The sequence below is a fragment of the Elgaria multicarinata genome, chromosome 2, assembly GCF_023053635.1.
Source record: "Elgaria multicarinata webbii isolate HBS135686 ecotype San Diego chromosome 2, rElgMul1.1.pri, whole genome shotgun sequence".
Lineage (NCBI taxonomy): Eukaryota > Metazoa > Chordata > Lepidosauria > Squamata > Anguidae > Elgaria > Elgaria multicarinata.
In genome coordinates this window covers 60,567,900-60,585,015 of record NC_086172.1, presented here as the reverse complement: position 1 = coordinate 60,585,015, position 17,116 = coordinate 60,567,900, and the positions used below count along the sequence as shown (strand labels likewise).

Below are 17,116 nucleotides of genomic sequence, written 5' to 3'. Positions count from 1 at the left end.
ATCAATGCTTAAATGCTCTAACTACATTATTTGTTGATGCTAGTGTCTTAAATCAATTAATAATTCATATTTAGTAGTCCTAAGTGAGTTTTTTATATTGTAGTGCAGACAGTGTCCCATACGTGAGAGAGAATGTCCCATACGTGACATCAAAAAAAATTTTTTTTTGACTGAGCTAAAATGTAAAAATTGAGTCTAACATGGATATAAATGTGAGGTGATATCTCAGGAATTATCAGAAGGGAAAATGGAAGGCAAAAGGGGCTGACCAAGGGCAAGATGGATGGATGATATTCTGGAGGTGACAGACTTGACCTTGGGGGAGCTAGGGGTGGCAACGGCTGACAGAAAGCTCTGGCGTGGGCTGGTCCATGAAGTCACGAAGAGTTGGAAGCGACTGAATGAATAAACAACAAGTTTCAAGTTCACAGTTCACAGAAATGTTTAATTGAAGATAACCATATGCACTAAGATGGAAATTCTTGTGTCCCATACGTGACACAATATTAATAGTATCTAAGATAATTGTTTCTTGCTGAATTTAAAGTTACTAACCCTGTTCTGCTAGGAATGACCATTGTATTCATATGCTGCAAAATAAATAATTTCATTTTAAACATTAGTAGTATATGCAAAAGATTCTTTATCCTGAACTTGAGTATAAACGTCCCATACGTGACAACGGAATGCTCCTAAACCACTTGGGAACAGGATACCTAAGAGAGCACCTTCTCCCTTACCAACCTGCCAGTCACGGAGATCATCAGAGAGCATGCTCCTGGTGGTTCCACATGGACCTTTGGCCCAACTGGAGTCCACCAGGAGAAGATTCTTTAGTGTTGTGACTTCCTTCCTATGGAATTCCCTTCCTGTGGAGGTCAGGCAGGCACCAATGTTGTGTTGCTTCCGGTACCTCATGAAAACATTGTTTTTTCAGGAAGCCTTCCTTGAGTGACTTATCTTTTTCTTTTAAAAAGAGTAATTTTACCATTTTTTAAAAAATATATACATTATTAACTTTTTATCCTATCTGCTGTTCCCTGCTCCACAATCTTGAATGTGGAGTGGTATTGTAAATAAATAAATTCCCTCAACCCCTTCTTTATAAACTTCAGATGTACATTAGATATCTACTGCTTTTTGAAAAAAAGATGCTGAAGAAACCCTTCACCATATTTTCTGAAGGTCAGCATACAGAGAAGAAAACTTAGGATGCCATCTGCATGTGTGTATAGGACAGCTGTTTGTGAGTAAGAGGGAATCCCAGGATGGAATTAAACATGAGAAGACATATAAGTCTGCTGCTGAAAAAGGTGTTGGAACGTATTTGCAATTACACACATTCTACAAGTGTACTCTTATCTAGAGATGGCAATATTTTTACAAGGTTGATCCTTCCCTCAGCAGTGTTGTATCTGCAGGAAAGACAAATTGCACATGTCGACTCAAAAAGGCCAAAACAAGAGGTCCTTGATACTCTGTGCCGGAGGAGGATGTGGCTTGCATACAGGGAACTCTTTTCGGTGTGAAGCAAACATAGAAGTGACCAGTTGGCAATGTTTCTGTGAACTGATCAGAGCTCCTCTTCCTGCTCACATTCATTTTGATACTACTGGACTACTTTTAAAGTGATTTTTAATCCTAACCTCGGTGCTGTTGCTTTCTTCCCATTTTGTGTTGATTTTAGGTGAGGATGTCTCAGCTGATTTTTGTGCAGACTCTCCTTCACCTCCCAAAACCATGACTTGCAACGTGCCCTGTGGAATGGACTGTGTTGTGACCGAATGGTCCCAGTGGTCGTCTTGCTCCCACTCATGCTCCAGTAAGAATGCTGAAGGGAGGCAAAGCAGAACGAGATCTATACTGGCATTACCAGGAGAAGGTGAACAGCAGATCTCTTTGATTGTTTCCTTATGGGAGAGGTGGGCAATCTCAGGTCCGTTGACCAATTCTGGCCTTCCTAGGGTCCCAATCCAGACCTCCAGAGGGCCACCACCTCTTCCCCTGCTCCCATGGCCTTTCCATGACTTCTGATTGCTCACTGATTGGTGGTTTTTTGGCTTTTGTACAAATAGCAAAATATTCTGGTATTTTGGGTGGTTTTGGCCCCACCCCTTTTGCCCTGTGCACCACTGGAATGCAGCCCACAAGAGCTTCTTTGAAATTGAATTCAGCCCATGAGAGAGATTCCCTTGCCCTGACATACAGGTTTCCTGTGGCAAATCAAGAAATTATCCTTCATAGAACCAGAGAAAAGTAGAGTTGGAAGGGGCCTATAAGGCCATTGAGTCCAGCTCACTGTAGGAATTCACCTTAAAGCATTCCTGACAGATGGCTGTCCAGCTGCGTCTTGAATGCCTCTAATGTGGGAGAGCCCACGACCTCCCTAGGTAAGTGGTTCCATTGTCATACTGCTCTAACAGTCAAGAATTTTTTCCTGAGATCAAGTTAGAAGATAGGTTTGTGTTTTATAGCAGTTATTTTTTAAGTACTGTGCCAAAATTTTCAATTATTCCATTTTTGACATTTCGTGGGTGGTAGGGGAAAAATGAAAATGCTGGCAAAAGAGGCTATGTATGACCTGTGCAAATTTTGAAGAATTTTCTCCTTGCGGAGGGGGGCAGTCTTTGTACAAATTTTGTGGGATTTTCATATATATATATATGTGTGTGTGTGTGTGTGTGTGTGTGTGTGTGTGTGTGTGTATACATACACATACACACCTAGCACTTGCAGAAGTCCAGGAGTTTTTCTGAATTTCTATTGTAGAGTCCAAAATCACATGGTCTCCAATAGGCATTCATGAAGAACTGCTGAGCTCCCCCAAATGCCAGGGCTGTTTTTTAAAACAAGAAAAAGAAAGAAAGAAGAGCCCCTCGACAACCAACTACACTTTTAAAAGGTATATGGAAATGCTGACTCCCTCCCCAAGGAAAATATTCTCTGAAATTCTCCCCTCTCCCTGTGAAAGAGGAAGACAGAGAGAGAAAGTTACCAAAAATAGGAAGAGAGAAAAAGTTCCCGAAAATAGGGGGCAGGATTCAGCACAGAGCTATTATTTTCAAACAAATTCAGTCCTTGGACCACTAACACAATGTACCACAACTGAGGAATGCTGCTTTCTTTAGGTTGATTGATTGATTACCCTCTCCTTTGATTTGTATCCTCCCTTTCCACCAAAAAATAGTGCCCCAATTGACTAACTTCAAATGTGATTGTCTTGTGGTAATATTTTTAATTATTTATTGTTTGCATTGTTCTTATGCTGTTTTTATATTGATTTTATACCCGTATTTTATATTTATTGTGAACTGCTAAGAGATTTTAGGATATTAAGTGATATAATTAATTAATTAATTAATTAATATTGTTCAGGATGCTATGTAATCTTAGATTTGAATCAGATGAAGGGTAATATCTGGAAAAACTGTATTGGAAATCTGCCTTCAACTTTTTTCATGACTTTAGATATTGTTAGCATGATGGTAATGTAGTCTCCCACTGTTCTGAACGATTTAAATCTTTACATCAGATGGGTGCTGCACTATCAAATTAATAGCGGGCCCTTGCGCCATAATCAATTAAAGAATAAAAATTAAATCTGCAGTTGGAAAGAATGAATGCACATGACTAGAATGATCAAATGCAGATTTTGGAAAAGTAAAACATGGTGCGTACATATGTAGAGTATGAATGATACTGCATGCAGTGTTTCCGGGCTTTGGCTTCTCAAGGCTGTGTTCCACATTTCCCTGGAGAACCATTTGGATTAGTCTCCAGTCGCATTATAATAATAGTAATTAATAATCCTTATCGCTTGGGGGAAAATTGTGCCTACAAAGCTCTGTACAAATATTCATTAATTCACTATGTTGCCAAATTGTATCTGATAACATTGAAGTCATGACTTAATGAAGCTTTTTAATATATCAGAATATTGGATTTAAAAAAATGATAAATATATTCAGAGAAATTAATTAAACGATGATGCATGTTTCCAGTGATATTGAAGGTAACGGCAGATCTATACATTTAGGAAAGCACACTAAAATACACTGGGAAAAGTGTCTAAACTAGGCTGGACATTTTCATGTTAAACATTAGTATAGCATTTTAAAAATGTATGTACTTTAGAACAGTTACATATTGTTACAAGGTAGCTTCTGTGAGCAGTACTGACTCCATTTTGAAGTGACCCAAAACCCCACCTACAGACTGAGAGCATTCACAGAAGGCCTAGGTCAAGTAACCATTTCCTGATAGACTTCTTCAAATGCATTCCCCAGAGACAAAGGTAGGGGTAAAACCAAGCAGAATATGAATGCTGGATGGAAAGAGTTTTACCTGGTCATACACATGCTAATATAGCCCTGTTGCTGAACTCCAGGCTGCATCAAGTACAGCCATCATCCCAAATCACCCTCTTTTGTTCCCATAGCAAGTCAATCTTTAGATAAGATCATACAAAAACCCTCAAGTTTGAGAGAAGAAAAGAAGGCTAGCTCTCTCTGTCTCTTGAACTGGAAACACAGGGCATACTACAGATGCCAGCTTGCGAGAGCAAGCCGCCATGAGTGAGTGCTTTGCCTGGCTGTATTCTTTTCCTCTTCACCTAAGACCAAGAGTTGCAACTCTCCCCAATTCTGGTCTACAAGAAAGGGCTGCAGCCCAAGGAAAGGTTTGTTGTTTATTCGTTCAGTCGTTTCCGACTCTTCGTGACTTCATGGACCAGCCCACGCCAGAGCTTTCTGTCGGCTGTCACCACCCCCAGCTTCCCCAAGGTCAAGTCTGTCACCTCCAGAATATCATCCATCCATCTTGCCCTTGGTCGGCCCCACTTCCTTTTGCCTTCCACTTTCCCTAGCATCAGCCTCTTCTCCAGGGTATCCTGTCTTCTCATGATGTGGCCAAAGTACTTCAGTTTTGCCTTTAATACCATTCCCTCAAGTGAGCAGTCTGGCTTTATTTCCTGGAGTATGGACTGGTTTGATCTTCTTGCAGTCCACGGCACTCTCAGAATTTTCCTCCAACACCACAGTTCAAAAGCATCTATCTTCCTTCGCTCAGCCTTCCTTATGGTCCAGCTCTCGCAGCCATAGGTTACTACGGGGAATACCATTGCTTTAACTATGCGGACCTTTGTTGTCAGTGTGGTGTCTCTGCTCGTAACTATTTTATCAAGATTTGTCATTGCTCTCCTCCCAAGAAGTAAACGTCTTCTGATTTCCTGGCTGCAGTCAGCGTCTGCAGTAATCTTTGCACCCAGAAATACAAAGTCTGTCATTGCCTCCACGTTTTCTCCCTCTATTTGCCAGTTATCAATCAAGCTAGTTGCCATAATCTTGGTTTTTTTGAGGTTTAACTGCAACCCAGCTTTTGCACTTTCTTCTTTCACCTTTGTCATAAGGCTCCTCAGCTCCTCCTCGCTTTCAGCCATCAAAATGGTGTCATCTGCATATCTGAGGTTGTTAATGTTTCTTCCTGCAATTTTAACTCCAGCCTTGGATTCGTCAAGCCCAGCACGTCGCATGATGTGTTCTGCATACAAGTTAAATAGATAAGGTGAGAGTATACAACCCTGCCGTACTCCTTTCCCAATCTTAAACCAGTCCGTTGTTCCGTGGTCTGTTCTTACTGTTGCTACTTGTTCGTTATACAGATTCCTCAGGAGGCAGACAAGATGACTTGGTATCCCCATACCACCAAGAACTTGCCACAGTTTGTTATGATCCACACAGTCAAAGGCTTTAGAATAGTCGATAAAACAGAAATAGATGTTTTTCTGGAACTCCCTGGCTTTCTCCATTATCCAGCGGATATTGGCAATTTGGTCTCTAGTTCCTCTGCCTTTTCTAAACCCATCTTGTACATCTGGCAATTCTCGCTCCATGAATTGTTGGAGTCTACCTTGCAGGATCTTATACTGCCTTTAAAGATTCCCTCTACTCTTTCCCCTGTTGTCTGTGTCTGTGTGTGTGTATGCTCTTAAGTCTCAAAAAGTCTATTTTTCTCTTCTTGAAACTGCTTCTAAGCCTCTACTTGCTCAGCTAATTTCCCCAAAACTAGCTTGTACCTTTGTATTTGTTTCAACCTCAATAAATATGCCATTGTGGCGTTATCCCCTTCAGTGCTGTAAATTTCTTGAGTAAGAATCACCTTACTTAGCCACAGACGCTCTATTGCCAATGTCAAAAGATTCCTTATAAGCGGGTATAAGACTCACTGGAACATGTGCAAGTTTGTACATGGGTCTAATGAGATCACATCACGTAACAATATTGAATGGTACATTAACTATTTCATAGCATAATTCTGTAAAATAAATAAATAAAGGAGTTCAAGCTAAAATAGCCAACAATGTCTAATTTTTTTTAAAAAAACTTTTCATGAAATACATTTAACCTTCATTGTAAACTGCTCGTATCACTTCACACCAGTTTATGAATCTCAGCAAAAGCCGGTTAAAATACTATCTTTTATTGGCCCAGCATAAATCAAGGATAGTTTGAAAAGCAGAAGATGCAACATTGCCCATTAGTTATGAAATTGGTCCAACAGAATAAAGTTGTACAAAATAATGTTGTAAACTCTCTTCTGTTGTAAACTGCCCCCTCTTCTAAGGTTAGGGGGGGTTAAAAAAGAAATTGGACTGACTTGTGTGTGTGTTTTTAAGCTGTAAATGCGAAGGATCACATTTATAGCTAACTGGGGTGGGAAAACAAGTGGAGAGGAACAGGGTGCTCCCTCCCTGGCGGGATTTCCACCCCCCCCCCTTTATTTTATTTTTTTCTTAACAAGGCTCCGCAGAGGCACGGAGCCTCATTCCGAGCTCAAAAAAGTCTGGATACGTACCCGACTTCTTTAGTGTGGAGCTTTGGGGCTTTGCCCCTGGATTGCTTTGGAGTGGAGGCTGTGTCATGTAGATCACCTGCCGCCGCTCCAAAGCTACCGCAGGGGAAAGTGCCCCTGTAGACAAGCGCATGGCTTCAGAGCAGGAGTGAAACTCTGTGAGCCCTAGACCTGCTGTAATCCGTTTCCTTCCCATTGGCATCAGTAGAAGGGAGACCATTTAAGGAAGACCTCCACCCCCATTCCAGGAAATAAAAGCAACGATGCCGCAGTGGCCTTCCTTTCGCTCTGCCAGTGTGCAGGGCTTTGGATTCTTTGGAGGCATTTATGCATTCATGACACTTTTAGGCCACTTAATAACCTACAATCTCTAAACAGTGCAAAACGCAATAGTACAGTATAAAAACCAATGTAAAAACTGATGTTGGAGCAACCCACCTCAACCAATGGGATTTCTCTGCCTGTCTACTCATTGTATAAGACTGGAGTCAGGAATTGATTGACCCTACATAAGTTGTTGGACTACAACTCCCATCATCCTGCCCATTGGTCACTCTGGCTGGGGCTGATGGGAGTTGGAGTCCAACCTCTTGAGGGCCCAGGTTCCTATCTCTCATTTAAGAAATAAATACCTATCTCCTTCATCACTTTGGATTAGGGATTTCAGCTCCATATGTCTGCAGTTCAATTTTCTGAGGCTGAAGCAGCTTCTAAGAAGCATTCTGTTCTCTCAGTTCCATTTCTCTCACTTAGTGCCAAAGGACACACATACACACACAGCACTTTCACATCTACAAGATATGCATTTTACACTTCCTTGGTGTGAAGTGGAACCAGCTGGAGAATGAAATGTAAAAAGAGTGAATTTTTCTTTTTTCCTTCTCCAATAAAGCATCAGTGTTGCACTGCAGTTTCTCTACAGGAATTTAATTACTAAATTATTTGGTGATTATATGGTTCATTGTATTTAACAGCTTCTTTGGGCATGCCTAGACCAGGGGAGGGAGGGGGGAGGATCTCACGATATGCTGATCACGAGATCCTCCCCCTGGGTTCACATGTGGCGTGTGACATCCAGGGAAAAAGCAGGACGTTATGCCTGCCATTTTTTAAAAAAAGCTCTAGCAAAAAGTAAGTTTTTTTTTAAAAAAAAGCCCTGACCCCACTCCCTGCCAAACCCTGATGGCCGTGGACTCCCACTAGCCCAGCTACTTCCCTCTGATGACCCCCCCCCACTACTCACAGCGAAGAAGCCAGGATAGGCAGCCATATCACCCATGGTCCTCAGGATCGTCCCGAGACCACAGGAAAACCTGCAAAAAAAGTGTATGCCAATATCCTAGGGAAATGGAAGGATCATCCCTCCCTGCTCCCGGGATCTCCTGTGCGTCATCTGGATATACAGGGTCAATCCCGGGACAATCCCTGGGATAATGCCTGGTCTAGACATGCCCTTTGTCTACTTTGCCCTGGTCACTACTCCTTCCTAACCCTTTAAACAAGGGCTGTTGTCATTATTTTACTACCAGGATGGTCAGGGGTCATCCTGGTAGTAAACCAGGATCATCCCTGATCCTGGTAGCAACCAGGATGATCAGGGGTCTGGAAACAAAGCCCTATGAAGAGAGACTGAAAGAACTGGGCATATTTAGCCTGGAGAAGAGAAGATTGAGGGGAGACATGATAGCACTCTTCAAATACTTAAAAGGTTGTCACACAGAGGAGGGCCAGGATCTCTTCTCGATCCTCCCAGAGTGCAGAACACGAAATAACAGGCTCAAGTTAAAGGAAGCCAGATTCCAGCTGGACATCAGGAAAAACTTTGTGACTGTTAGAGCAGTATGACAATAGAATCAGTTACCTAGGGAGGTTGTGGTCTCTCCCACACTAGAGGCATTCAAGAGGCAGCTGGACAAGCATCTGTCAGGGATGCTTTAGGGTGGATTCCTGCATTGAGCAGAGGGTTGGACTCGATGGCCTTGTAGGCCCCTTCCAACTCTGCTATTCTATGATTCTATGATACTACAGTGTTTCACAAAACATTTATGCAGGCATTTCATCACTTTAGTCTCAGGTAACCAATGACAATAAATGTAAGCTTGTGCTTTTATAATTTCATCCCAGTTTGTAAGATGTTTGGCATTGCAGAGAGAGGTAATTAATCACCAGTTAAGAAATTCAATTTCAATAACTTGTACTGCCATTGATGCTAGCTCTGTGTGGCTGCATTTTCTCTGACACCACTCTTATTTTTTTGACTGATGCATAAAGATAGAAAAACAAACAAACATGCACACAGTGCCTTTTGAGTTTCCAATGGGATAATGGCTCACAGGGTCCAAGAGTTTGTGCTAGAAGACAGAATTCCATTCTGGTGATAGTAGGACCAGACCCCCGTCTCAACTATGATGTGGCACTTGTGTATGTCACTCCCTGCTGCCTCAGAGCTCCTCGTCAGCAACTATGCAATGTAACTGTGTCTGACAACCATTTTTGTTGTGTTCTCTACATAGGGAACACATAAATAACTTCCTTGTATCTCTGCAGCTTAAATCAATGCATAGGCTTCCAGAGAAGACAGAAATAGTATTTAATGGCATTTAATACTATATTATAAGTCAAGAGACCCTGAAGCTTGTATGCTGAGTATGTTCAATATTCCTTTTGTGCGTGTGACTGATCACCATATTGTGCAAGACTGGTTTTTGGAAGGCCATTTATTCTGGCAGGACTAATAGCTTGAGGAACTGAATGGCAATCAATGTGTTTGGAAGGGCATTATTTTTGTTCGTTTGTTTACTTTTTTTAACCTCTTGGCACACACTCTGTGTTGTCTTACCCCATACAGGTGGAAAACCATGTCCTCCTAGTCGTGCACTCCATGAATATCGCCTTTGTAACGAGCACTCTTGCAACCAGGTCTACTGGGAAACATCTGCATGGAATCACTGTTCAGAAAATATCTTGATAACAGCACTGAATGCTACCATTAACTGGAATGGCGAAGCTACCTGTGGAGTGGGCATACAGACCAGGAAGGTCTTCTGTGTGAAGAATCATTTTGGCCAGGTCCCAGCAAAAAGGTATTGTTCAGAAATGTGTGCCACTAAAAGTACAGCATGGCTGTGTTCTTTGGTTAATTTTACCTCAAATGTAAATGGATACAAGCTCATGGTTTCAGTTTCTCATATTCCTAGGAAAGTCATTGTGCACCTTTCTGTTTGTACTGGATGAGACAGGTTCTTGATCTGATCCAGTAGCACTCTTCCTATTTTCCTTCCTGTTTTGGAGTATTCGAACAGTGCAGTGCAGGTGGATGGGCATAGGGGGTTTGCAGGCTTGCCAGTCCTTGTCTTGCCTTGCTTTCCTAGAAAGGACAATGAGAAGAAGCAATCCTGTGTTCATCTTTGGTAGTTGCTGCTTTCCCTAAAAAGGCAAAGGTAGTTGCTTCCAGGTCAAGTGACGAAATGCAGTTCTAACCGAAGTGAGGGGCTGCTGTTGCTCCTGTGCAGATACGGGGCAAGGTCAGGTTTTCTAGACTTGTGTGTCCCTGCAAAGTCAAGATCATCCAGCTAAAAAGGATGCTGAGGGAATGGAGCCTGTTCCTTCCTCTGGCATGCTAAATTGGTTGGAAGGGAATTCAAAAACCTTTCTGCCCAAGGGAAATACATACTGTGGAAAAGCCAGGCATCAGAAGCTGTTCAAAGGAATCCCCAAAACTGCTGTTCAGGCATTTCCAAAGTTTGCTTGTTTTAAATTACTATTCAAAAAGTAATTTGGGTTCTGTTGGGAAAATTGCTGAAAGGGAAATTGCACCAGGTATACCTGAACTATTCACCATCCCCACAAGAGTTCTTTATTCAAGAGCTCTTGCACCAAACCCCCAAAACATTTTAACTGATTGATGGGCCTCTAGCGTCAACTTCACTTTTTTTAAAAAAAGAAAATTTTGCTGAGCTTAAGGATGTGTGTGTATGAGCCTAGACTGCAGCTAACATCTGAACAGAGTCATTCCAAGAAAATGCATTCAAAAATATTTGGAGATTAATTTAGCTTGTGTTGACTCCTCAAAGAAGGAAGATACATGCAGAATATACATCATACTATCAGTTGATATTGAAGTTATCCGATAATATATATATATATATATATATATATATATATATATATATATGTGTGTGATTATAAACAACATAATGTATTTAGCCTGGTGAGTGACCTTACTTTCCACTTTCCTTTAGTAGCTCAGAGAGAAATGAGAAGCACAGATGTTTCCCCAAATTTTTTTTTAAAGTGAAGACATTGCTAATTACTTTTTGCACTGTTAATGAGTCTAGAGAATTACAGACTAGTTTTCATTCTTATTGTATCTCTCAGAACAATCCTGCTAAAAATGAGCAGACTGTGTTGACTCCAGTGAAGTTAATTAAAATTCTTTAGGTTAATGAGATTAATTGAGCGAGGAAAAGAACGTCTAGTGTCCATTGACAAGAAGTAAGTTTATCAGCCTTCATTTTTGCCATGTATTGTGTCAGACAATGTTTAAAGTATATTTTTGTTCTTTGTTCCTTATGAAGACGTCCAAAGAGGAGGATATTGAGATTACATGGCACTGTAAAGGATTGAGATTGGTCTTGGATGTTGGAATAGTATGTGATCAGAAATAGAGAATATTAAAGGAATACAAATCTGGAACATAATGAGGATGGTGACTGCATCCATTGAGATTTCTGAAATTTGTACTTTCACCTAGTATTTCACTCAGTAGGAAAAATAATTTAATCTGGTTTTACTGAGGCCCACTTTGAATATACGTAGCTTGGTTTAACAAGCTTAGATATGAAAGAACCTTGTGCATGCCCACTCACATGCTCACACACCCTTCTTGGCATGCTGTGAAAAGCCAGGAAGATGCCCATTATATCCAAACCTGGAATCTATGGTTACCAGGTTCAGAAGAATTCAGTTTGAAATTCATTTCAGATCTTCTGAACTTGGTAATGATAGTTTTGCAGTGTGGATATAACTGGAAAGTGTTTAATTTTAGTTTTCTGGCATTAATTGCAGCTCCCTAAGAAGGGAGATGGGAAGGAATACCTGTGCACATGGGCATAGTGCTTATTCATATGTCGGCTGACTGAATCCAGGTATGTACATCTGAACTGGACATGTTTAACCTTCATCTAGTAATCTATGGGTATAAGTGGGATTTCATTGTCACTTGGAAAAGATGGTTCCATAAGAGAAAGTGTGGACCTAGGAAGAGAATATGATGGAATCTTTTTGGGAGTCTTTACTCCTTTTCCTGACCTTTGAGAACTCACTGGTAGTAAATCAGATTAGAATGGGGGTCAGTTAGTCCAATATTTATCTGATATTTAACCCCACACACACATACACACCATAAAGCACACTATACATTGAGAACTGCCAGAATCTACTGAACTAAAGTAAGTATTTGAATTATATAGAACTGGTAGAATCCAAGCTAAACTCTAACCACATGACTCCCAAAGGAGTCTATTAAGATTAAAGTCTGTTATCTTAATAGATGGAACAAATGCAAGAAGCAGAATAAGTTACAGGGTTTTAGAATCGATACGCAGATTCACTTAACTAGCCTGGTAAGTTTATTTGGTAGGGGACACAGATTGCTACCGACCCACTCACCCCACTAAAAATTAAAATGCAAGACAGCACCATGTACATTGATGGTGCTATATAAATAAATAAATAATAATAATAATAAGATTACTAACAAGTTTAGGGTGACTATAGAGAGGAATGTGTAATTTCCATGATTGGGGAAGATCAGTCGCCAGGTCCAGGGTGCTCTGAACATCAAAATCAAAATCTCTCCTCCCACTTTAAAATGATGCAGCATGGAATTCAACCAGCCTAACACTTGCTAACTGAGTGCCTTTTAGAAGTAGCTTTGTCCTTCTGTAGAAAGTTTGTTGAGGATGACTCAATGGGATTTAGGAGACAGCAGAAAGGAAAGTTAATGGAAATCTCCATTTTGGTTTCAGTATTCAGTCTTAACAGCAGTTAAGAGTAGGAGAGCAATACATGCTACCTGGCCCCTTGTTAATGGAGTTATGTTCATTACAGGTCACCATATAACTTTACTTAATGCAGAGTAACTAATTCAGTCCCCACCTTTGACATGGACTCATTGTGTATGCTGGGTAACCCACTGACTCTCCAACTGTAAATCAGGATTAGTGGGGGATAAAACAACAGCTATGAAACATGATGTAAAGAGCTATGTAAATGGCAATTAGAATTAGCAGTGCTGATGGTGCAGGCCTTGTATGATCACAGCTAGTTGTGCTCTGTGTGTGTGTGTGTGTGTGTGTGTGTGTGTGTGTGTGTGAGAGAGAGAGAGAGAGAGAGAGAGATGGGAGGAATGGAAGGGGAAAATGAATGGAAATATCTCAAGCCCTGAGGAGTGGTGGACCTATGTGTGTCTAAAGCACATGATGAAACACTTTCTATTCTCCAGTTCCAATCCTTTCGAAGAGTTTGTTTAGCCACCTTTGCTAATAGTCTGCTCCAGGCATGTTTACCACTCCTGCAGTCTCTAAAAAAGGGTACGGATCAAGCCAGGCAAAACTTGTAATATGCATAGGTCTGTGCATAAGGAACCTGTAATGTCTTGCCTGGATTCCTGCTCATCATCCCCAAGTAGCCCTGAAAGAACAAACCTGATTCTCTTTATCCAGGAGCATCTGGCTTCTCTCCATAAGATGCCAGACCCTGGTCCTGCTTGGTTTCGAGCTTCTCCAGTGCAGTTCACCATTCCAGGCAATTTGGGTGTCTCCTGCTGGGATTGCAGAAGCAGCATCCCCAGTTTGTCATGTCAGAGAGGAACCCATAGGGATGTGAGCTCAACACCCAATATGTCTCCAGGGGAACCATGCTGAGATTATCTCTGTGAAATCAGGGGTGGTGAGCTGGGCGGTCGCCCAGGGCACTGAGCTGAGGGGGCGCCAAGCAGAGCTGAGGGGCACCAAACTGAGCTGAAGGGGCACCAACATCACAGCTTCACCAGGCCCCATAAACCTTCCAAGGTGACCATGGGATTGTGGCACCAAAGACACTCCTCACTCAGGGTGCTAGTTATCCCAAGGCCAGTCCTGAGTACAATACACTTAGAATAGGATGTATGTACAAAGATACCATATTTGATGGAGTTTTTATAGCAGACTATGAAAGTTTATTGACACACAACATTCTTTAACTTGGGCATTGCTGAAGATGTTCTTTGTTGCAGGATAAAACTCTTAGAAATTGACTCTTTCCTAAGCTCTTTGCCCTTGATCTGCCTCAGCACATGTAGAGCTTCTGCTGCTACAGACTGGTGCTGTTCAAGTATGCATTTGTGAATTTAATCACAATAATGAGTAGAAAAATTGTTTGTGACTAGACCTGCCTATTATATTGAATTTGACTATTTATGAAAATTTAAACATCCAGAGCTTCTCTAAAAGCTGCTATGGCAATGCTTAACCGGAGGGTAACTTCAAGAAGATTTATGTATCTACATAAATATTCAATTTATGTTAGCACTGAATTTATGAAATGAGGATTTTTTCCTTCCTCTTACTTTGAAGGAAGTAGGAGCTAAATTCATTTTGCATTTTACAGACCTCCAAGTGGATAGAAAAATGAATAGTCCATAGAAATAAATTTCAAAGAAATAATGGAAACAAAAAAAGTCATTATACACTGAAGATTCATCTGAGAACAATATACCCACTTACGAAAATGATGCATTTCACTGTTGCACTTGGGTTAATTTTTAAAACTTTTGTTTGACATTATTAAATGTTACACAACAGTGTCTATACGGAACGAGCTGTGCTATATGATCTATGTTTAATTCCTACCGTGCATTAAAGGCTGTCAGTGATTAAGCTCCTGATGGGTTGGATGTTTTCTTTCTGCCGTGGGTGTTTCTCCAACAATCTGTCTGCATGGAAATTAAGACTTTGAAAGCTAATTCTTTTTTACTGTCCCATTTAGAACCACTGATCTTCCTCATTATACAGAACTGCCCCCTTTACCTCCCACTAATAATTCAAATTAGGAACTTGTGACACATAAATTTTATTCACATTATAAATTGAGAGCCTGAAAAAAAGTTTTCTTGGCCCAGGAATCAGTGATTACCAGGCTACACACATATGGGGGAGATGTGAAAATGGGAAGAATGCAGCAAAAAGAGCCATTAGTGGAAGTGTCTCCAGACAAAAACATATACAGAACAGCTAAATACAGCCCATTTATGTATTTCGTGTCAATATCTGACCAAGGCACACAATTACCAGGGGCTGTTCACATAACATGACAATCCACTGTGGGTTATTTAGCCCATAGCGTGCCACGTACATGCAGCCACCATTTTACATATGCAACCCCAACTTGTAGATTGTCATGTTGTGCGAACCCAGAGAGCATGGGTTGTGTGAGGGTTAAACAACGCCCACATAACCTATGCTTGCCAAGTTTGCATGAGATGACAAACCCTGAGCGGGAATTGCATATGGAATGTGGCGTCTGCAGGTGCGCAGTTTCTTGTGTGTTAAATAACCAACGACAAACCGTGGCATGTCATCCAAACCGCGTCATTGAGTCCTTTTGTTGGTGCTACTATTCTTTAACTCTTTCAAGAAATAAAAGGTATCTTTTCATGTCTAGTGTATTTGTATCCTATTGAATATTAAAATAACTTAAATCAACAAAGTGACTTTTGATCTGTAAGCTGCGCTAAAAAAAAGTATTGCTAATTTGTCAATTTTCCCCAAACGTCCATTTTTCCAGACCCCCCCACCCCCCAAAACCAACCACAAACAATAAAAAAACATGGATTCCCCCCCCCAATGGTCTCAAAATTTTTGGAAATTTTACATCTCTACCCTCACACAGTTTCATAAATTGTTTCTCGCATATCAATAGCCTGGTTGCTGGGACATAATTTTTACTCATCAAAGGCAAGTAGGCAGGTACTCTTTGCATGCCTGAATTTAGTGATGTTTAATATCAATAAGATTTGCTCTTATAATTGTTTGTTTCTATTTTAAAAATTAGTTAAAGGCTAAGAGTGCAATCCTATGGATTGCACTCAGAAATAAACACTCTTATGTAAGCCTAAATGTGCACCCTAAACATAGAGTTCCTGAACAGGGATCTCCATTTTATTGCCAAAAGGCGCATTTTTCAGGAGTTCTCATGAGTTGCAATTCTGTTGATAGGTGCCCGGAGTCCATCAGACCAGAAACAGTCCACCCATGTCTGCTCCCATGCAAAAAAGATTGCATAGTGACCCCTTTCAGTGAATGGACGCGCTGCCCTACTACCTGCCAACATGGTAAGCCATTCTACGAGATTGTTAATAATATCTGGAGGGGAAATGGCCCTTCTTCCAGCTATTTCTATTTACCAGCACAAATAATAAAGTGATACACATTTGGAGAGTTTAGGCAGGGGCGGTAGAATTCAATTTTGGGTAAATTGAGAATTTTACTTCATAGTCTAAGGATCACCCTTATGATGAATTTATGGATCAACTTTTGGTGCAATGCTATTAGTGTTCTCAGCACTTACAATTTACCCAGTTCTTTTCAAGATTTGTTAAGAATGTAAAGGCTTAGCCAGACAGATTCTCAGACTGGGTGCAGACAACATGATAACCCACGATAAATTTAATAATCCACGGTGGATTATTTAACCCACTGTGGGTTATCGTATTGTGTGGTGGGATTTTTTTACCCCACGGTGGGTTATTTTAGCAAAGTATAATAGAAATATTGTAATATATTTAACATGAAACAAGTTCATAATCCTTCCACATTGCCCCATCCACCCAACTTTAGGACTGCATTGCAAGGCTATCATCATAGGGAATTTAGCTTTCAGTGAGTAATTAAAGCATAGCCAAGCTCAAAATTTAGGAAAAAGTCATGTCACTTTTTTAAAATCACAGTTCAAGTTTACTCCTCCCACACCCTATCCCTCCGCTCTCTGAGAAAAATATATAAATTCTATCTCTAATTAAAATGTTTTTTTCACCAGATAATGTTAATATAATATTTGGTCTTATGCATGCTTTCGAGACTGCTCTTGTGATATTTGTGATGGCTAATTCTATGTCTACTTCATTGTCTGAATGGAGGTTTTATTTGTTCCCATAAACTTTGCTCTCATATGTTCTAGTCCTATAACAGTTCTTGTTGGTGAATTACTATACATGCAGTAGATTTTC

General features: G+C 40.7%; 1 protein-coding gene across 1 annotated transcript in view; it reads left to right on the top strand.

The window, feature by feature from the left end:
- Positions 1–17,116, top strand: part of THSD7B (thrombospondin type 1 domain containing 7B) — a 440,833-nt gene that overhangs the window by 253,265 nt on the left and 170,452 nt on the right. Inside the window, exons 8-10 of the mRNA XM_063118635.1 lie at positions 1,688–1,882; positions 9,698–9,932; positions 16,107–16,222. Of these exons, the coding sequence (XP_062974705.1) occupies positions 1,688–1,882; positions 9,698–9,932; positions 16,107–16,222 (546 nt within the window). The remainder of the gene's footprint in view (positions 1–1,687; positions 1,883–9,697; positions 9,933–16,106; positions 16,223–17,116) is intronic.